The sequence below is a fragment of the Fopius arisanus genome, unplaced genomic scaffold, assembly GCF_000806365.1.
Source record: "Fopius arisanus strain USDA-PBARC FA_bdor unplaced genomic scaffold, ASM80636v1 scaffold00140, whole genome shotgun sequence".
Classification (NCBI taxonomy): Eukaryota; Metazoa; Arthropoda; class Insecta; order Hymenoptera; family Braconidae; genus Fopius; species Fopius arisanus.
This window is the reverse complement of record NW_011887879.1, coordinates 172,691-190,728: the sequence shown is the minus strand read 5'-3', so window position 1 is coordinate 190,728 and position 18,038 is coordinate 172,691. Positions and strand designations below refer to the sequence as shown.

Genomic DNA, 18,038 nt, shown 5'->3' with positions numbered 1-18,038 from the left:
CTACAAAATTTTTTAATTGTATTACAATGATGTACAAAGGTCCTACTATTGATCTAAATAAAAAAACTAATGAATTTTCAATTATGTGGTGCCAACTACCAGTCACCGCCAGGGAGCGCCATGTGGTGGCGCGTTTGAAAAGCAGACTGTCACGGGTGGCGCCATCTGGTGGCGGGTTTGCGAAGTAATATCCAGAACCCCCCTTTAATAGCTACTAGCGTCGAGTCATTCATCCTGGTGTTGATTATGAAGAGAGGACTGATGAGTCTTTCCGAGAACAGAGTAATCCCGAGCATCATACAGGTGTTTCTCCCTTGTTGAAAATCAAACCGGCTGTTAACATGGTCTCTATGTTCGTTGTCGATTTTATGCATTTGGTGTGTTTAGGGAACATGAAAAAATTATTAAACTACTGGATTTCAGGTAAACTATCAAGAACAAAGTTAAGTCAGACAACTCAATTGCTTCTCTCCAAATACTTGGTGAGCTTGCAGACACAAATTCCTTCAGAATTTCAAAGGACAACCAGATCTTTAATCAATTTTGAAATGTTTAATGCAGTGGAATTTAAATTTATTCTCCTTTATGCCGGACCTGTTATCTTTAGAAAAATTTTATCTGACAACATCTATAAACATTTTCTACTGCTTCACGCAGCATGCAGGATTTTGTGCTCGAAAGACACTGCTGTGAGAAACTGGGAATGCGCTAGGCATTATCTGAGGAAATTTATTGTATTAGCACCAAAACTATATGGAAATACTATTTTGATTGGAGTTACACACAATCTAATTCATTTAGCTGATGACGTAGGGTATATGAAATGTCCCCTTTACCATATTCCTGCATTTCCATTCGAGAATGCGCTTGGGAAAATAAAAAGGCTGCTCAGATCAGGCAACAGACCTCTCGCTCAAGTATGTCGTCGGCTAAATGAATTATTTTTTTCCAAATCTCGAAAGCCTTCCTCTGTATCTCCCATCACAAAAATATTAAAGAGTCTCTGTGCTGATACGAACGGAAAAATTATCATCAAACGTTTAATTTATAAAGACATCATTCTAACACCAACATCACCAAATAATACCGTACTTCTGAATACTGGAATCATCTTAGCTATTGATGAAATGTATCTCCCGCCTCATGGAACACTTCATAATATACACATTCGAGGAATTGAATTAGTTAAAACAAAATCGATTTTCATGTACCCGTGTGACTTTAACGATCTCAACATGTGGTGTGTCCATAGAAGTATGACAAGACAATTGACTCATAATTTGAATTCTGTATCACAAAAAATGGTAACTTTTGACATGAGCGATGAAAAAAGGGAGAGGATTTACACAATGCCATTATTACATATGTAATTCTCGGACATTACAATAATTTTCATGCATTTTTCATGCATATTCTATGCATTTATATTGACCATCATTTCTTTTGAATAAACTGTCTTGAGATATTTTGAATTTACGTTTTCACTCTTTATTTCGATTTCATTTCAAATTGTTTTCTTTTTCCATTCCTAGAGGGCCCTTTTGTCATACATTCTACAGGCATGGCGACTATGCAAGCTGCCCCTGCAATCGTATTGTTTTAACAAACTTGACTATATGCAGGCTAAATTTGACAGTTTTTTTTCAATCGAATTCATTTCTTATGGAAATAAATTTGCTTCCTTGAAAAATTCGTATTTTCATTTATAAAACGATCGATTTTACTCTGTGACACGTGTTCTCCGTAACCGGCACAACGCAGTTCGTGGTGTTCCTCCTTTTATCTTGCCTGGAATCCATTCATTATCATTAGACGGAAGGTAATTATGCATTAAATCAATTCACTTTCATCACAGGGAATAAATTACATCGTCTTGATTTGAAGGAACAGAAAAATACGAAAACAACGAGATATAACCTCACACCTGCGTTATTTCTATGATTCAAGCATTTTGGTTCTTACTGCATTTCAATATCCATAGCATGACTTAAAGTATGAGATATTTTCAGATCATTTTCAGGGAAAAAAAAATTAATATCGGATTGTCTATATTTTTCGTGGTGACTCTGTGTGCATAAACGATTACATAATAAAAAATATTCCAAGCATTCAAGGCATTCCTTCAACAAAACCTATTAAAAAAATTTAGTATATGTTTCGCCATGTGTCATACAATTGTTGAACAGTTCCAGTAATGGAAATAACGCTAAAAAAAGATAATTTCGTTGAAATTAGTCATACATCAATGCTCAGTACATCAAAATGGCGCTAAGTTGGACACGGCGTCTTGGCACCCAACAGAGTCTCTGCAGTGGCCGGCTTATGCGGCGTCTTGTCACGTGTATTGTGCTATCACTTGCGGATTCTCTTTTCATTTTATTTGATGATTACCAATGTAATCAGACGAAGTTTCTTTTCAAGTGAACTAGTGAAAGTTTCTTCAATTGAAAAAAGCATAATTTGTATGGATTCGTGCGTTAGCCAAGCTCTGGAACGTTCAGTCATCTTTCCTTCAGACACATCCAAATATCATTAAAAAGTAGTATGACTTTCCATGAATTTCCATTAGAGACAATAGAGTTCTTTACCTACAACATTCCCTCCATAGAAAGTCCATTGAAAGATTTCAAAATGTTTGATAGATGAGAATCACCTAATGCTTAACCCCTAGACCCACCTAACCTCAAATGTTTCTGTCATTTGTTCTTTCAACTCTCGGCCAATGCCAATTGTACCTTTAAATTGTATTTTATATGGCCTGATGTTATGTGCTGCATGTTTATAGATGAGTGTCACAATATCTCCGAAATATAAGTGTGTCGTTTTTCCTCGAGACAAAGGGCGACTCAAAAGTATGGATGGGGTACCATCAAAATGGATTTTTTACGACAAGAGCGTTGAGAAATTATTCTGTTCCTACCCGGAAATTCCGTTGAATAATAATAACAGATATGAAGAAATACTACAGATGATAAAAGCCAATGAAGGTCAAGACAAATTTTGGCCAGTTCATGAGGTGGAGATTCGTGGAGTTGCAGGTAAATAACTTCTCAATAATATTCAATTATATTGCCTCTCATCTAATTGATTTATTTGATGTGTACCACATTTCATCAATTGCGGGCATCATCTGGCTTTAAAATTTTTATTTTTTTCAAAAATTTTTACACTAATCTCCAATATATAAACTAAGTGTTTTGAATTTTTAGATTTTGAACATAATTAGGAAGGGATAAAAAATTATAAATTTTCATTTCATTTTCATTGGACTACACTCCTCTTTTATTTATAGACAATAAATTATCGGAATGCGTAAAAAAGAACGGTTTCGTTTGTTTTCGTAATATATTTTAGGAAATAATTATCGGAATAATTTCGTTTCTCCTGAAAAAACTGTTATTCATCTTCATTAGATTCTTATGAAGAACTGGAAGAGAAGTTATATATCCTGAGTAAGCAAAGCTTCGCATTTTCTTCGGACACTGATGTTTCTCCCAAAAAGAGGGAATTGCTTGAGAAACAGAAATATAAAAACCAAGTAGTTGGGAGTAGCTCTGCTGAAATAACTCAGATGTTCGACGATGCACGACAGAATTTAAAAAAAAAAGAAAATTCATCAAATTCAAAGCAGAAACTGCGGGGCACTACTAAACACATAACTACATTCAAGCAGGTCCATGACAGTCTTTCTGCTGGTTCTGATTTTGAAAAATCTGCGTCATCTACAGATGGGAGTACAACCACCTTTTCGGTCTCCCCAACTTCTGTTGCCACAAAGAAACCGGCAAAACGTAGACTAGTGAATCTAAATCGTTCTTCAGACCCATCTTCATCTCCTGAGTCTCCACAGAAGAAAAGAATTAAAAAACCTGAGAACCTCACTCGTTCTGGATCCACCATATCGACTAATATGATTGATTCGCCAAACAATGTAAATAGCATTATTCAGCATTCGGGAAGCGTGCAAGTTGACAAATTGATGGACAAGATCTCTGTACGACCCCACCAACGGGGGAATCAAAAACTCATAACATCGACTCCAAAGAAGATATCACGACAATCCGTAGCACCTACAAAAGTTTAAAAACTCCAACGTTCTCAATTACCGCCAACATCAAATAATTCAATGAGCTCTTTATCACCTGTGCATCCTGAGACTTCTCCTAAGATAGTGAATGCCTCTAGTCCCAGATCCCCACTGGAGGATATTGGGAATCGACTCGTCTCGGAAAGGAATTTGGATGAATATCTACAAGGTTTCTCCAACATATTTTCGTCAAATAATTCCAAAAACCCTCCCAAGCCGAAAGAATCAACGGTCTCATTCAGAGTTGCCAGATGGCGAATTTTTTGAAAATGTTTTTTTGATTTTAAACAATCCCAATCAAGCAAGCCCAGCCGATAACGCGAATGATTGACACTTTTGAAATGGCCTAGTTGATATCTAATTCGAAGCTTGCTATCATCTATCCCATTCTTGAAAAACCAAAAACAATTTTTGGAAAAAATCGCCATCTGGCAACCCTGGTCTCATTCTCAAACCTTGCTAAAGATTTAGAGAGAGGTGGATTGAAACATGAAGGTACGTTTCATTTACTTCTTCACTTTGATTTCAATTTGATAATGCGTAACTGGCAATTGGGAGAACCATTGGGAGTTCCATTTAAGATCTTTGTTTTAGTGATTTCCGAAAATGAATATTTTTTTTGGGGAATACAAACTTTTATTCTTCTTAATTGAATTATTTATCTTTTGTATCATGAGAAAAATTGCATTCTCATTCATAGAGATTACGTTTATCAGGCAGTTCCTGAAGTATTCCAGAAATATCAACATATGGGCGAAACATTTCGTGGGAAGAAAAATTCCATTCCTGGTCATTTTTTCAGACACATTCGGCTTTTAAAAGACAATAAAATCGTAGAATATTCTCGTTGCATTATCCTCCAGCTATCTAACAAGAGGAATGCTTTTGTTCGTAAGATTTACAATTGTCCCATTATTTGATAGTCAGTCTTTTTCCAAATTTCCAATTTGTTCATTTGAAAGATGCAGTAGCAGCTCAGGATAATTTTTCTTTCATTCTTGTTGAGAAGGGACCTTACGAGACATAATGACCAATTGCTATCGCCAGGTGATCATGAATGGTCAAAGAATAAATAGGCTCAAGGGGCAAATTGTCGAATTAAAGAATGAGATCGTTAATATCAGGAATGCCCCCCGCCGAAGTCAAATGGATGATGGCTTTAAAATTGATTCTGAAGGGGATGAAGTTCGAGATGGTTTCAAGCTCCCTTGTAAAAATTTAGAAGAGTTGAAAATCTTTGACAGACAACTGCAAGAGGATCAAGCCTTCCGGAAAAAGATTGTGAGTTTTCTAATCAGTAGCATCGTTTATTCCATTGTTACAAAAAAAAAAATTCATGGATATTTGACTATGAATTTCCAGTGGAGTGTCACTGAAAGTGATTGAAAGATTAAAAAATTATGAAATTTCAGGTTTTACTGAAAATTCAGGGAAATTCCAGAATTTTAAGTGGCATGAAGCTGAAGATTTCTTGATAAATTTAAATTTACGCCCTAATATGAATTTCCAGTGTCAAATTCCACTGAATTTTCCATAAAATCCGAAATTTCGTGATTTCTCACGCCCTTAAATAGCATTCAGTGTCGCGATTCTCGAGATTTAGAAATATATTCACCCAAATTTTCTGATTGCTATGCATTTTCAGGGGAAAATGCAACAGAAATTTACAGTTCTATTCGATTTTTCCGTTCAATTTGACATTTTTAATCCCAACATGTTCTGAAATTGCAATGAAAGTGCGACACGATAAAAATTTCTGGAAATTGCCACGGAAAATCCAGACCAATATTTTTACCAATGCTGCCTCGAAAACTATAAAATATAGGCATTTTCTTTTTGTAGTGTCTGAAGATTTATCGGGACGTTGATAAAGAACGTTCAATATCTCGAAACTTGGGCGAAATTATTCGTAAATTGATCACGCAGAATGTGGCTGTTCAGATAACTCCCCTAAAAAAGACGGAGGGCAAAGAGGTGTTCAAAGAACTGACATTGTACGCTTGCCTCGTTGGTATGGTCATGTCTATTAAAATATTTATCTCCTTATAGTGATCACTGCTTGAGTTCAAAATACTATATTTCGTAACTAGTGCGAAAAAGTAGTTTTTGGTGAGCAGGAGGCGACCAACTAAAAAAGCGAATGATATAGTCCTCCGAGCCACGAATCACTTTTTTCACGAGTTACGAATAAAATTTTTCGCATCACAAAGTTACTTACATTATGTTAGTTACTTTTCCGACCCATTGCAATGAAAAATAATAACTTGACACTTTTTTCCTTAGCTGTTTTCGGCCACAAATATGGATCGAAGAAAGAACCACTAGATTATAAGAAGTTCAATAAAGCATTAGGTGGAGTCTTGAACAATTCAAAAGATTGGAATGGTGGACGTCGACAGCGAGGGAAACGAGCAATGCCGCAAAATGATAATAATCCGAAGCCGAACGACGAATTCTTCGAAGGAATTTTCCAGGAAGAATGAAACTTTTTATAAACGAATGAGGCAAATACGGCGTGACTGAGTTGTCCAAAAAATTGAAAGTGGACTGTTTGCAGTAATTAATAATTATGACAAATATTACTAAATGATGTTAATGTTTAATGTTTGAAAAAGTTTACAGTTTTTACTGAATTGTTTCGTTCGTGTAGGACTAGAAAAAAAGTTTATTAGTATTATTAAGAGAAATTTATGGAGTTTAAGGAACTGTAACAATTAAACTAGTTTCTATCATTACAAATTAATTTTGGTTTCCATTTTTTATCACAGCTGATCGCCGTACTCGGTATGATTACTGTCTACATCATCTGGCCCGGATCATGTATTACCGGACTCGGCACGAATAAGGTCAACATCGTCCGGCCGGGATCATGTATTGCCGTACTCGGCTCGAATACGGTCAACATGGCCCGGCTCGGATCATGTGAACGCGTAACACATTTGATCGGGGCCGGATCAGGCTGACCGAACTAGCACCGAATGTTACGTTCGGCATGCCGTACCAGGCCTGTAAAATTGCCTTATGAAATTTCTAGTAGGGTGGCCAATTGTAACAATTGATTTCCTTGAAGGTTTTCCTCCGTCTTTCTCGTCATCAACCTTCAGATTCTGAGCATCTATTCTCTCTCTTCTCAGTCTTTTATTCTCCATGTTCTTTTCTTTTGGCTTATGACGAACAGCTCATGCAATTTGTGGATTTTTTTTTCTTTAAGATCGTTCGTCCCATTTGAAATTAAGCCGGATAAGCATTTAATGGAATAAATGGCGTTAACTGACGCATAGATCCGTATGACTGTGTCAATTATAGCCACTTATATTTTTGCACTGGAAATTGTATTTGAATTATATCAAAGATTTTTGTTGCTAAAATATATAGCTAGTAATTGGCGTAGATCATTTAAAAAATGAAACAGATCGCTCTAACCTTCCGTAGAGGAGCCACACCAATTTTAATAAGTTCAGCGCCTGTAATTTAATAAAAACCACTTCCTAAGCTCGAAAACGTATTCTTTTTGGCGATAGAGGGTAGGAAATCACACTCTAGAGATTAATGCGAAGCATTTGTCGGTATAAAAAAAATTCTACGTCGATAAAATAAAAAATTTGCCGAAAGTGGCATTAATGGAGACAATGGCAATAATAGGAAAATAGGCAATAATAGAAGAAATTTTAGATATTTCATCTTCGGAATGGTGTTTGGGCAGTAGGTGTATCTCTGCAAAAGCAAGGAAGCCTTCGTCGAAATTAATGAAGGCATCATCTGAAAACTGGATCTTGCCGATAACGTTTCAACGGAAATCACCATGAAAGGAACTATTCAGACGACATTGGAAGTTGCAACTAAGTGAACAAAGGGAAAAAAATAATATATTGTGCATCTAGAGAAGAAAGAGAGCCCTTCCTACACGCGTCATGTTTGCCACCCGAGCGAAGCGAGGGCAGACACGCGTGTGAGTGAGGACTTTCTTCCCTCTCGTGATGCACATACAATTTTTTCCCCCAGCGAGGTGGAAAGTTCGTTAAACTTTTTTTTTATTAATTGAGAAAGACCCCTTTTGTGACATGACATTTTCGCGGGGAATGGAAAATGCCTATTACCTTCGCCCTACTTCCTCTGAACCTAATAAAACGTGCGACAATTTAAATCAATGGGCGCCAGGTAATTTCTGACCGGAATTACCCAACCAGAAAAATCCGTAATTCTAAACTTAACTAACCTCGATATTCGTTGCATCGAAAATCGTACCTCAAACCTCTAAAACACTAACTCAAAAATGTACACTAAAATCAAAAAAAGAAACCTGAAGGGAGCGGAAAGGATAATTAGGCCCTTGGGGAAAGGTGACGGTCCTGGAGTCGCTCAGTGTGCCAGTTGTGGAGAGAGGGGTGGGCCGTAGATGGGGACAAGGTCACTGCAAAAATCGGGTTAAATACGGGAAAAGAAGTCAAGAAATGAATGAACGCAAAAATTGTCCTTACGTGTTCCGCTATTGCAGGTCAAAATTCAGTATAAGAATGCCAATCAATGATAAACATATATACTGGACTATTCTGCTTCCAAATTTTATTAGCAATTTTAACTTTCTCTAAATATTAGCCTTTCAGCCAAATTCCCAAATACAAATTTAATTCTCCCCTTACATGATCGCGGAATATGAATTTTCTAACAAAAACCTAAATACAATTTCAATTGTCCCTTTAAATTGCCGCGAAAAATAAATTCTCTAACAAAACCCGAAATATTTTGTTGATTGCCCCACACTCACACGGAATAATTCCATCGGAATGCGGACTCAAGTATTATCGGTCGGCGATAATCCGAGGAATAAACGAATTATTATTTTCGCCCGGGACATCGATAATTTCCCGGAATCGGACCCTCTACAGATAAGCGTGCGAGAGAGAAAGAGACGGCACTATGCCTCACTGCTCGGTTAGCAGCGAGGAGAAATCCACCACAATAAATTCAACTTTTCTTAAAAATTCCATACCTCGGAATCCGCTGAGCAGATTCGGGAAAACCCTGAACAACATTGTTCGGGACAGTATTCCCCACAATCTCACAAAATTTTAGGCATAAGGGTACATAATTAACCCCATTGGGCCAATTAATAACCACGAGAAAATTTAATGCGCGATTCCCCACCTGTTGCACGTAGCCACTCGATGGCTGCCTCGATGGCACCACGAGGGAGAACCACTGGCCTTTTCATTGGCCGTGAACAATTTTTCTAAAAACCGCCGTAAAAATACGTTCGGATCGCCCCCAAAATTGCATCAATAACCTCTCAACCGCACTGGGGGATAACACAGGCCGAAATTATTCGGAAACCCCACCCCCCCACACTCCTTGTGATGGGGCACTTTTGTCAGCCCCTTTCCTGTCCCCTAATAATGACTTTTTTTTAGATGTAATTAGGTTAAGTAAAATAAATAGATAAGGTTATAAAACCTGTCACCGTTGGTTCCCACTCCCGAAATATTCCTTCCTCGCGCCCGGCGCCCCCACTCATCACTACACTCACGCCCGTTGGAAACATCATCGCACTAGAGAAGGAGAAACGCCCCCCCCCCCCACACACACCTGCCGTTCCACTCGCCGCCACATGCACCCGATGGAAGAAAAGAAAACCACCCACGACTACGTCACAGCCCACGTGACCCGGAAAGGGAAAGAAGACATCCCTCAAGGAGCCCCGAATTAATAATTAGGACGAGGACACTCGATGACGAGTGCCCCCGATTGACCCCGATTATCACCGATAACCGGGGAAGAAGAACCACGAGTACGGGGAAGCCATTACTCTTTCTACAGCTGCCCCCGCGTAAAGAATAATTTGTTACAAAGAGTTTTGGGAGAGTAAGTATTGAAGAGTTTCGTGGAGTTTATTCTTGAAGAGTATTTTGTGGGGAGTTTCGGGAGAGAAATGTTGGGAGTTCCGAGGAGGATTTGTGGGAAGTTTGAGGAAAGTTGGAGGAGAAGTTGTGTGGAGGAATTCGTGGGAGAGCTGCCCGTGCATAACCGCCATAGACCCAGGAGTGAAGACGAGGAGGACAAGGCCATTGTGTGGGTTACGTCGTTATTATTATTAATTACTCGTGTGTCGCAAGTTGGCTGCCCTTACCCCCCACCCTCGATTAATTGGTGCAAAAGGCCTTGAGTATTCTTTGTAAGATCTCTTATATTTAAACATTGAGTGGAATATATATTATTTATTTACATCATCCCGCCTGAGTAATTATTCACCTCCCCCCCCCCGTTATTATTTCAGGTCCCCCCCCGCCGTAAATTCAAGCGAATTGCCCCTAAAAATATTAGACTATCTTTATTTCCCGAACATCGTGCCTTTGCCAGGAATTATTATACTTTAATTCCCCGGCCAACGTCACAACCTCTAAAAACCACCTAAAATTTGGGGGACACCACCGACGCCATTTCCATGGCTCGAAAAAATTATTACAACCGCCAACACTTATTGGTGAGCCGCCAAAAAGGGGAAAAAATCTAAATAAAACCGTAAACTCACGGTTGATCCCCTGGCTGCCTTCGTCTTTCGCTTTTGGACCATCCTGGGTGTGATCTGGTGTCCTCGGATGTCCTGGGATGTCCTCGATGGTGCACTACCACTCACGTGTCCACTGTAGTTTTCGTGTGTCACCTCTTTCACGGTCGAGGCGTAACTGATTTTCGGAGGTCAGTGTCGCATGACGCTGACCCCCCTAATCACGCCTACCAATCGATCGGGTGTCGATTGGTGAATCCCTCTACCCTATTATGGGCCAAGCCCTTCGCGGGGGAATTAATTCAAATTTGAATTAATTCCCCATTCCTAAAGTTTACCTATCACCCTCATTTCTTTTTCAGGATCGGTTCTCATGGGTTCTCGGGATCAAAAGACCCTTATTTCTAATTCTTAAACCTCATTTTATTCTACTAACCCGTAATTTATTTGGCAATTCGCCGGGATAACGACGGATTTTATCCCGAGCGGCCTTCCGCCCGTAATCAGTCTTTGGCGATCCGCCGGGATAACGACTGATTTCATCCCGAGCGGCCTTCCATCCGTAATCACCCTTGGCAATCCGCGGGGTAATTAATAATTTTGCCCCATACGGCCTTCCACCCGTACCAGTCGATTCCCAGAACCCTTTTCCTTGGGGCGCCGGTTTTTTAGCCGGACCTACCTGATCCGGAGGGCTCACCCTATCCTTCTCAAAAATCCCCCTAACCCTTAACCTACATCTAAACCACCCGAACGGGGGGGATCCTGTTTTATCATAAACTGTTGGAATATTTTAGTACGGCTCTTTCATTGTCCTACAAAAATCACTTGACACCATCCTAAACATTCTGGAAAATAGCTCTACTAAGGGACTAATTTACGATCGGTTGTACTCCAAACTCGAGAGTGATTTAATCCTAAACATATGCTGAAATTTCAACAAAGGACTGTGTCCCTTTCAGTTATAAAATTGTTTTTCGGTTTATTCCTTTCCCTGAGTGTTTTTCCCTTTGAAATAGTTTTTCGTCTCTGGACAACGGTCCTCAAGTTAAGACTTGCCTTCCTCGTGCTAATAAAGAAAATTTTATAAAGTATTTCACTGTCTTCGGTTGTATTTGTTCACTTACATCAGGGCCAGGCAACCTGGGCTCATCGGTCTCACGCGGCTCCCGAGGTTCGTTAGTGAGAGCTGGGAGAGGGGCCTCATCCACGAAACTACCTGCTCTAATTCGATTTTTTTCTCTCTCTGAGGTCTAGCTTGACCAATACCAGCAGAGGGCGGCCGTGTGATCGAGCGGCAATTTTCAACTTTTCATAAATTTGCAATATAAATATCAATTTTTCACTCGAAATAGGCAGCAATATTAGACAAAAAAATATTTCAATGCTTTCATGATGAGCACTCACCGTGGACAACTATTTCATGTCCAGACGATATTTGCAGCAATTTACTAAAAAAAAATGCAATATTTGACGGCAATTTTAATTTGAATTTTAATTTTGGATTTTAGACGGATGAGCAATATTCGTGCAATTTCAATGTCTGTCGAAAATCAATAAAAATTTATTAACATGCCGTTTTCAATAGTAATGGATGGAAGGATAGAACTTGGATTGCCCCGAATAAGTGACAAGTATGTCCGACAGTTTCGATGAATGACCATGGTCAATGGAAAACGCGGTTTATATGGTGCACTATAATATAGTGCAGGTTGGTTTCTTGGAAACCTAAATATTTTAATTGAAGTAATAGAAATAAACTCGAACAGTGCCAAAGGGATATTTTTGATGAATGACCAGTGTCAATGGAAAACGCGGTTTATATGGTGCACTATAATATAGTGCAGGTTGGTTTCTTGGAAACCTAAATATTGGAATTGATGTAATAAAAATAAACTCGAAAAGTGCCAAAAGGATATTTTTGATGAATGACCATTGTCAATGCAAAACGCGGTTTATATGGTGCATTATAATACAATGCAGGGTGGTTTCTTGGTATCTGTCCTTGCCGATTTCCATTCGACTTCCCCCTACCCCCGGTCGGCCACTGACCAATGGCATAATTATTTCGGCAATAAAAATTGTTACTCGAAGAGGAGGGGTTTTCTTTTGCATTGAAGCCTAAGTTTAAACAATTTGTGATCAGTTTGTTCGGAGCACGCGAAGAACAATCTACCTCTTGCCAAAGTGACACAGCTTACGCTCAAATCGTCAGTTTAAAGTGATTAATTTTCAAGTGAAGTTAATTCATTAATCAAGATTTTAATTTATATTTTCTAAATAGTTGTGTAGTGAAAACTTCCTTTTCAACTCATAAAACATGGAGCCTCCTATGAAGGAACTGCGTGTTGATAATTTCAAAGCTGAGTGGGAACACCTTTACTTGTGCTCGAAATTTGGTGAGATTGTCATTTGCTTATTATGTTCGAGACAGTTTACGTGTTTAAAAACGTCAAATTTCAAACGGCACTATTTCGGACAACATGCGGGATATGACGACAGTTTTCCTTTAAATTCATTAGCGCGCCAGAATGAGATCAGATCTTTGAAAGATGCCGCGGGCGCGATTTGTGATAAAAAACCAACAAATAATGATCCCATTTTGCCGGGAAAAATTAGTTCAAAAGTCGAGTCTTCGGCCCAAGACACGCGGTCCGATAAATATTAGATTGAGTGGGAACATCTTTATACGTGTAGTAAAATCAGCGACGCGATTGTTTGTTTATTGTGCGCTCACCACTTCACCAACGCGAAAGGCTTTAATATTAGTAGACATTTTAAATTAATCCATTCAGATTTCGACGTGGAATATCCGATTTATACCGAGGTCCGTAGCAATCAAATTCTATTATTGAAAAGCCAGCGTCAAATCACCGTTCTTGATAAACCATTAATAAATGATGATGCAACGGCCTGTGCACACATTTCTCTTGTCGCCGCGTATCGTTTAATCAAGCAAAAGAGGCCGTTTTCCGACGGAGATGATTTTAAAGAGATTTTAACCGATGTTATCGGTATTTTATTGGGAAAAACACAAGTTGAAGATCGCGTTAATAAGTTTGTCCGCGAAGTTTCGTTATCATCGAGAACGATCGCACGTAGGGTACAATCTATCGGTTCCAATCTTCGGGAACAATTGCTTGATGACATTTCTCAATGTCATCATTTTTCATTACAATTAGATGAATCAACCGATACAGCCGGGCATGCTGAAGTACTAGTTTTCGTTCGTTTTTCGTTACCGGATATGACTGTAATAGAAGAAATGCTGACACTTTTTCCAATCAAAAAACACGCTTCGGGAGAAGAGATTTTTAGAGCATTCAAAGATGAACTCATTCTGGCGAAAGGACCGCTAAATAAATTAGTTTGCATTGCAACGGACGGGGCTGCAAATATGACCGAAAAGTTGAAAGGTTTTGTCACTCGATGCGGTAACGATTCGGATTTTCCGCCATTTACATCTATGCATTGCATGTTACATAGATTAGCTCTCTGCATGAAAAAAATATCTATCGACAAGATTTTCAATTTAGTCGTCAAAATTGTGAACTCCATTCTAGCGAAACCGCTGGCCAAGCGACTTTATGAAGAGTTCAAAAAAGCGAATGAATTAGATGCGCGAAATTTAGTTTACTATACAGAAGTTAGGTGGTTAAGTAAAGGGGTCATGCTGGAGCGATTTTATGAAAATTTGCCAGCAATTATCAGTTTTCTGATAGAGGAGTTTGATCGCGAATATACTGAACTGGATGATTTCGGGTGGCTTACACAACTAGCATATCTTGTTGATCTCACTAAACTCATTAACAATATTAATCTTCGAATGCAGGGAAACGGGAAATTTTTGTGGGATTACGTGCAGGCAATGACCGCGTTGAGAACATTAATCAAAAGAATCGAATCTAATTTTTCCAAAAATCTAGTTCCGTCTATGTTTACTGCGTTAGAATCAGTAGTAAAGAGATCCAGCAACACAGCATTCAATGACCAGCCTTTCGCAGAATTGACGCAGCAATTATACGACGATTTAAATCAGCGATTTCCCAACATAGATGATTTACAGTACTTGTGTCAATTTTTCCAGACTCCTAAAGCTTTTATGTATGATCTTGAACGCCTCGAGTCTACAATAGTTAATTTTACACGCGTAAACGGTGTACAACTATCCGTTGAAATGGAAAAATTTATTACATTCGATTTACCTTCGTGCAGTTCAGACGATTTGTGGAAGATAATAATAGAAGGTAATCATTTTCCAATTCTCGCAGAATCGTACAAACGGATGCGTGTGATGTTCGGAACAATATATCTTTGCGAATCAGGTTTTTCTCACATGAATCGCATTAAAACCTCCGGTAGGTCGGCATTAGGAAATGAGAACCTCAAAGAAGCCATGCTTGTGAGTCTCAGTAATTATAAACCTCATTTAGAAAAAATCGTGCAATCTATGCAAATTCAACGCCCGCATTAAAATTAAATCATTTACACTTTTCATTAGAACCTTGTCGCTAGATAGTGACAATTACAGATTTAATATAATTTGACAACTCTTAGCCGCATCGGATTAATGTGAGATTCTCCAAGAATCTGGCATTCGTACGATTGTTGTTATGAAACTATTGTAAATATATTAGTAATAAGATTTTTTAGGATTAAATTTTTTCCTATTTCCTGCACCTTTTGTTCCTTCCCATTACCCATGATGGAATACGTCTACCACCTTCCCGCGGTTTCCATTGAGCAACATTCCATAATGTTGGCCAAGAGTAGACAATTAATTAAAAATATATTCAAATGTATGTATTTCAAATTGCTATTTATTTTCGTCAAATTTATAGTCCCAGATGTTATCCTTCCATCGAAGTTAAAGATTAAAAGGTACGATTCACCGGAGAAAGAATAATTGCCGACTACCATTTCGGAAATATATTCTCCAAGGTTTTCCTAAATTTTACTTTTTCAAATTTAAATTTAAAATTTAAAACTGCTATTTAGCGCGAATTCTGGTGAGTCGGCCATTTTTATTCGACTCGCACGCCACTCTACGTGGCTGACGAAAATATCGTGACCCCTGGGACTTACTCGCACACAATGGTTGGCTAATTGGGTACCCATTAGGATGAGAGGATTATCCCGACCCTTGTAATAGGCTGGCTCCCGACTACCTGAAGGTTGCCGGGCTCTGACTTACACCCATATTCCAATATAAACCTAACCAGTACTCGAACTCCCCCTTTCAAAGTTTTTTTCTTGGGGATGCTAACGGGCATCCCCGATGCTCGTTACACCCCCCTCCTTTGATGGTCCGTATCCGGGTCCGCCTTGGTGGTTGTCCTTGGTCTGGCTGTGCTGGTCCCGGCCTTCAAGGTCTGCATCACACCTAAACTCCGCCAAATGTAAAGTTGCGGAAAACCCGAACCCACACCCTGAGGTCATGGTCGGAATAGCGGAACAGCTTTTATCAAATACAAAGTTTATATTTCGTGACCGTGCCTCCGGGTCACGGCCACCACCTCCTAAATATGGAGGAAGCACAAATAAAGGAACGAAATGGTGAACGTAATCAAACAACTAAAAAAAGAATACTTTGGGCCCACCAGGGGCTTATGGCACGAATGTGGTGCTTGAGGGGAGACTTCTCCCCGGACGGATTCTTCCGTGTTATATATATATATATATATATATATAAAAAACGAAACTTAGATTAACTATTTGTACTTGGGTGGGTGCCTTCAGGGACGTGAGAACTATCCCCATTTCAATTATTAATCTAATTGGCACTCTTTCAAAAAAAAAAATAATATCAAAACATAAATGGTATAAAAAAAAACCGTCGTATCCAAAGTACGTTCAAAAAAAGACAAAAAAAAACTGAGTCGCCACTCTTGGCGACGACTGGATAGCTGGGGCGTTCTTTTCCGGATAGTCCTCCGTCTCGCGGGGATGTACCACCGATTCATCGGCGATGTTGCCGCCGTTTCACGGGGATGTGCCGCCGATTTATCGGGGATGGTACCTGCGCCCTGGACTCTGCTGCTGGTCGCGCTGGGCTCGGTCCACAATACTCTGAAGAGCTTCGATGGTCTCTCGGGTCCAGCGGGTTACCTGACTTGGTGGAGGAGGTCAGAAACGGGCGTTCGCTCCACGCCCAAGGGCTGGTCGGGCTGGGGCACTTGTGGCCGCCGAGTAATACCCGTGCTCTCCAGATCTGTAGCCGGTGCCGTGGCTGGTGGGCTCCGTCGTGCTTGGTTGCCAGAAGGAACGGAGCCCCGAATCTTCTGGAGGTTCCTCCTCCCGACGAAGTCTGCGTTGCTCCTCCCGGGGAGCCGGATAAGCCAGTCCAGGAGGAGCCGGACGGATGGGGCCTCCCTCGAAGGGAGCCCAGTGCTCCTCAGCACGTCGATCCTTGACGGGTGGCGGTGATCGGGCGACCGGGCTCGGGCGAGCGCCGGATGTGGCCGAAGCAGGTGTCAGCGACCTCCCCTGGGATGTCTCAGCTGGCGTGCTGCAGTGATCTGCCGTTCGTCCTCCGGCTGGTTGTCTCACTGGGCCCTATTCTGGGCAGACCCGGTCAGCCCTCAGGCGATGTGGGCATAGCCCACAGAAGAAATCCCCGGTTGGAGTCGGGCATACCTGGTGTGCGTGGCCATGTTGACGGCAATCGAAACACCAGTGTCGAGGCTTGCGACGTTTGCCTCTGGCTGGTCCCCTGGGTTGCCCTCCTTCTCGTCTCGTTGTAGCGCTGGGGTGGCTGGTGTTCGGCGTTGTTCCTCGTTGCTGGGGGTTCGCTACCTGCTCAGGCGATGTTCCAGCCGTTTTATCGGCGGATTTAGGAGCCGGGGACGGGTTGCTCGGATGGTTGGCCACGGCGGCGAATGCACGCCCGGGACCTGGAGGAGTGACCTCTGGAGTGTCCTCGCCATTCTCGGGGTTCCTGAGAGGCGGATTTGGTGGGGTTTTCTCGCCGGCCATTGGGTTCGTGAGCGGCGGACAGGTAGGGGCCAACTCGATCTCTTGTTGAGAGGGAGTTGGAGGCGGTGACGCTGCTGTGAGTACGGTGCTGCGCAGCGAGAGTTCCTCCAGCGGCCGGAGGTCGATGAACTCGGTGGCCATGCTCGGGACACTGGATGCTGGCGGACTGGCCGGAGCCTCCCTTACAGGGGATGATGCCAGCTTCTCGCCGGTATTGGTGCCTGATAGACGGCCTGGGTCTCCTTCCTCAGGTTCTGTGCGAGGGGCGTTGGATTCGCCGGACTCCGAGGAGGACTGCAGCTCGACGAACTGGAAGAGCTGGAGCTGTCCGAGCTGGAGCCGATCTCTACGGTCGGATGTGCCCAGTGTTGTCAGATTGGGCGATTTTTGGCCGTTTGGGCTACCTGGCGGCCGCGCGCGGCGATTTGAAGACGGCGAAGAGAGCCCAACGCCTAAATGGGCTCTATCGCGATT

At 40.9% G+C, this 18,038-nt stretch overlaps 2 protein-coding genes across 6 annotated transcripts in view; one reads left to right on the top strand and one right to left on the bottom strand.

Moving 5' to 3' along the window:
* LOC105272109 (epoxide hydrolase 4) overlaps positions 1–18,038 on the bottom strand; it is a 222,740-nt gene that overhangs the window by 35,768 nt on the left and 168,934 nt on the right. Inside the window, exon 6 of one of the 4 annotated variants that reach the window (XM_011314020.1) lies at positions 1,474–1,788. The exons of the other annotated variants lie outside the window; for them this stretch is intronic. Within the exon in view, the coding sequence (XP_011312322.1) occupies positions 1,721–1,788 (68 nt within the window). The 3' untranslated portion in view covers positions 1,474–1,720. Of the gene's footprint in view, positions 1–1,473; positions 1,789–18,038 lie in introns of those variants that run through there. 4 annotated transcript variants of the gene reach the window in all.
* On the top strand, positions 4,519–6,728 carry LOC105272106 (uncharacterized). Of its 2 annotated transcripts, XM_011314010.1 has the most exons (4): positions 4,519–4,582; positions 5,135–5,368; positions 5,930–6,098; positions 6,371–6,728. In XM_011314010.1, exons 1-4 carry the CDS (start codon positions 4,577–4,579, stop codon positions 6,568–6,570), a joined length of 609 nt encoding a protein of 202 aa, XP_011312312.1. In that variant the 5' UTR covers positions 4,519–4,576; the 3' UTR covers positions 6,571–6,728. The 2 variants fall into 2 exon arrangements, with proteins under 2 accessions (XP_011312312.1, XP_011312310.1); XM_011314008.1 differs by lacking the exon at positions 4,519–4,582 and having other exon boundaries at positions 4,843–5,368.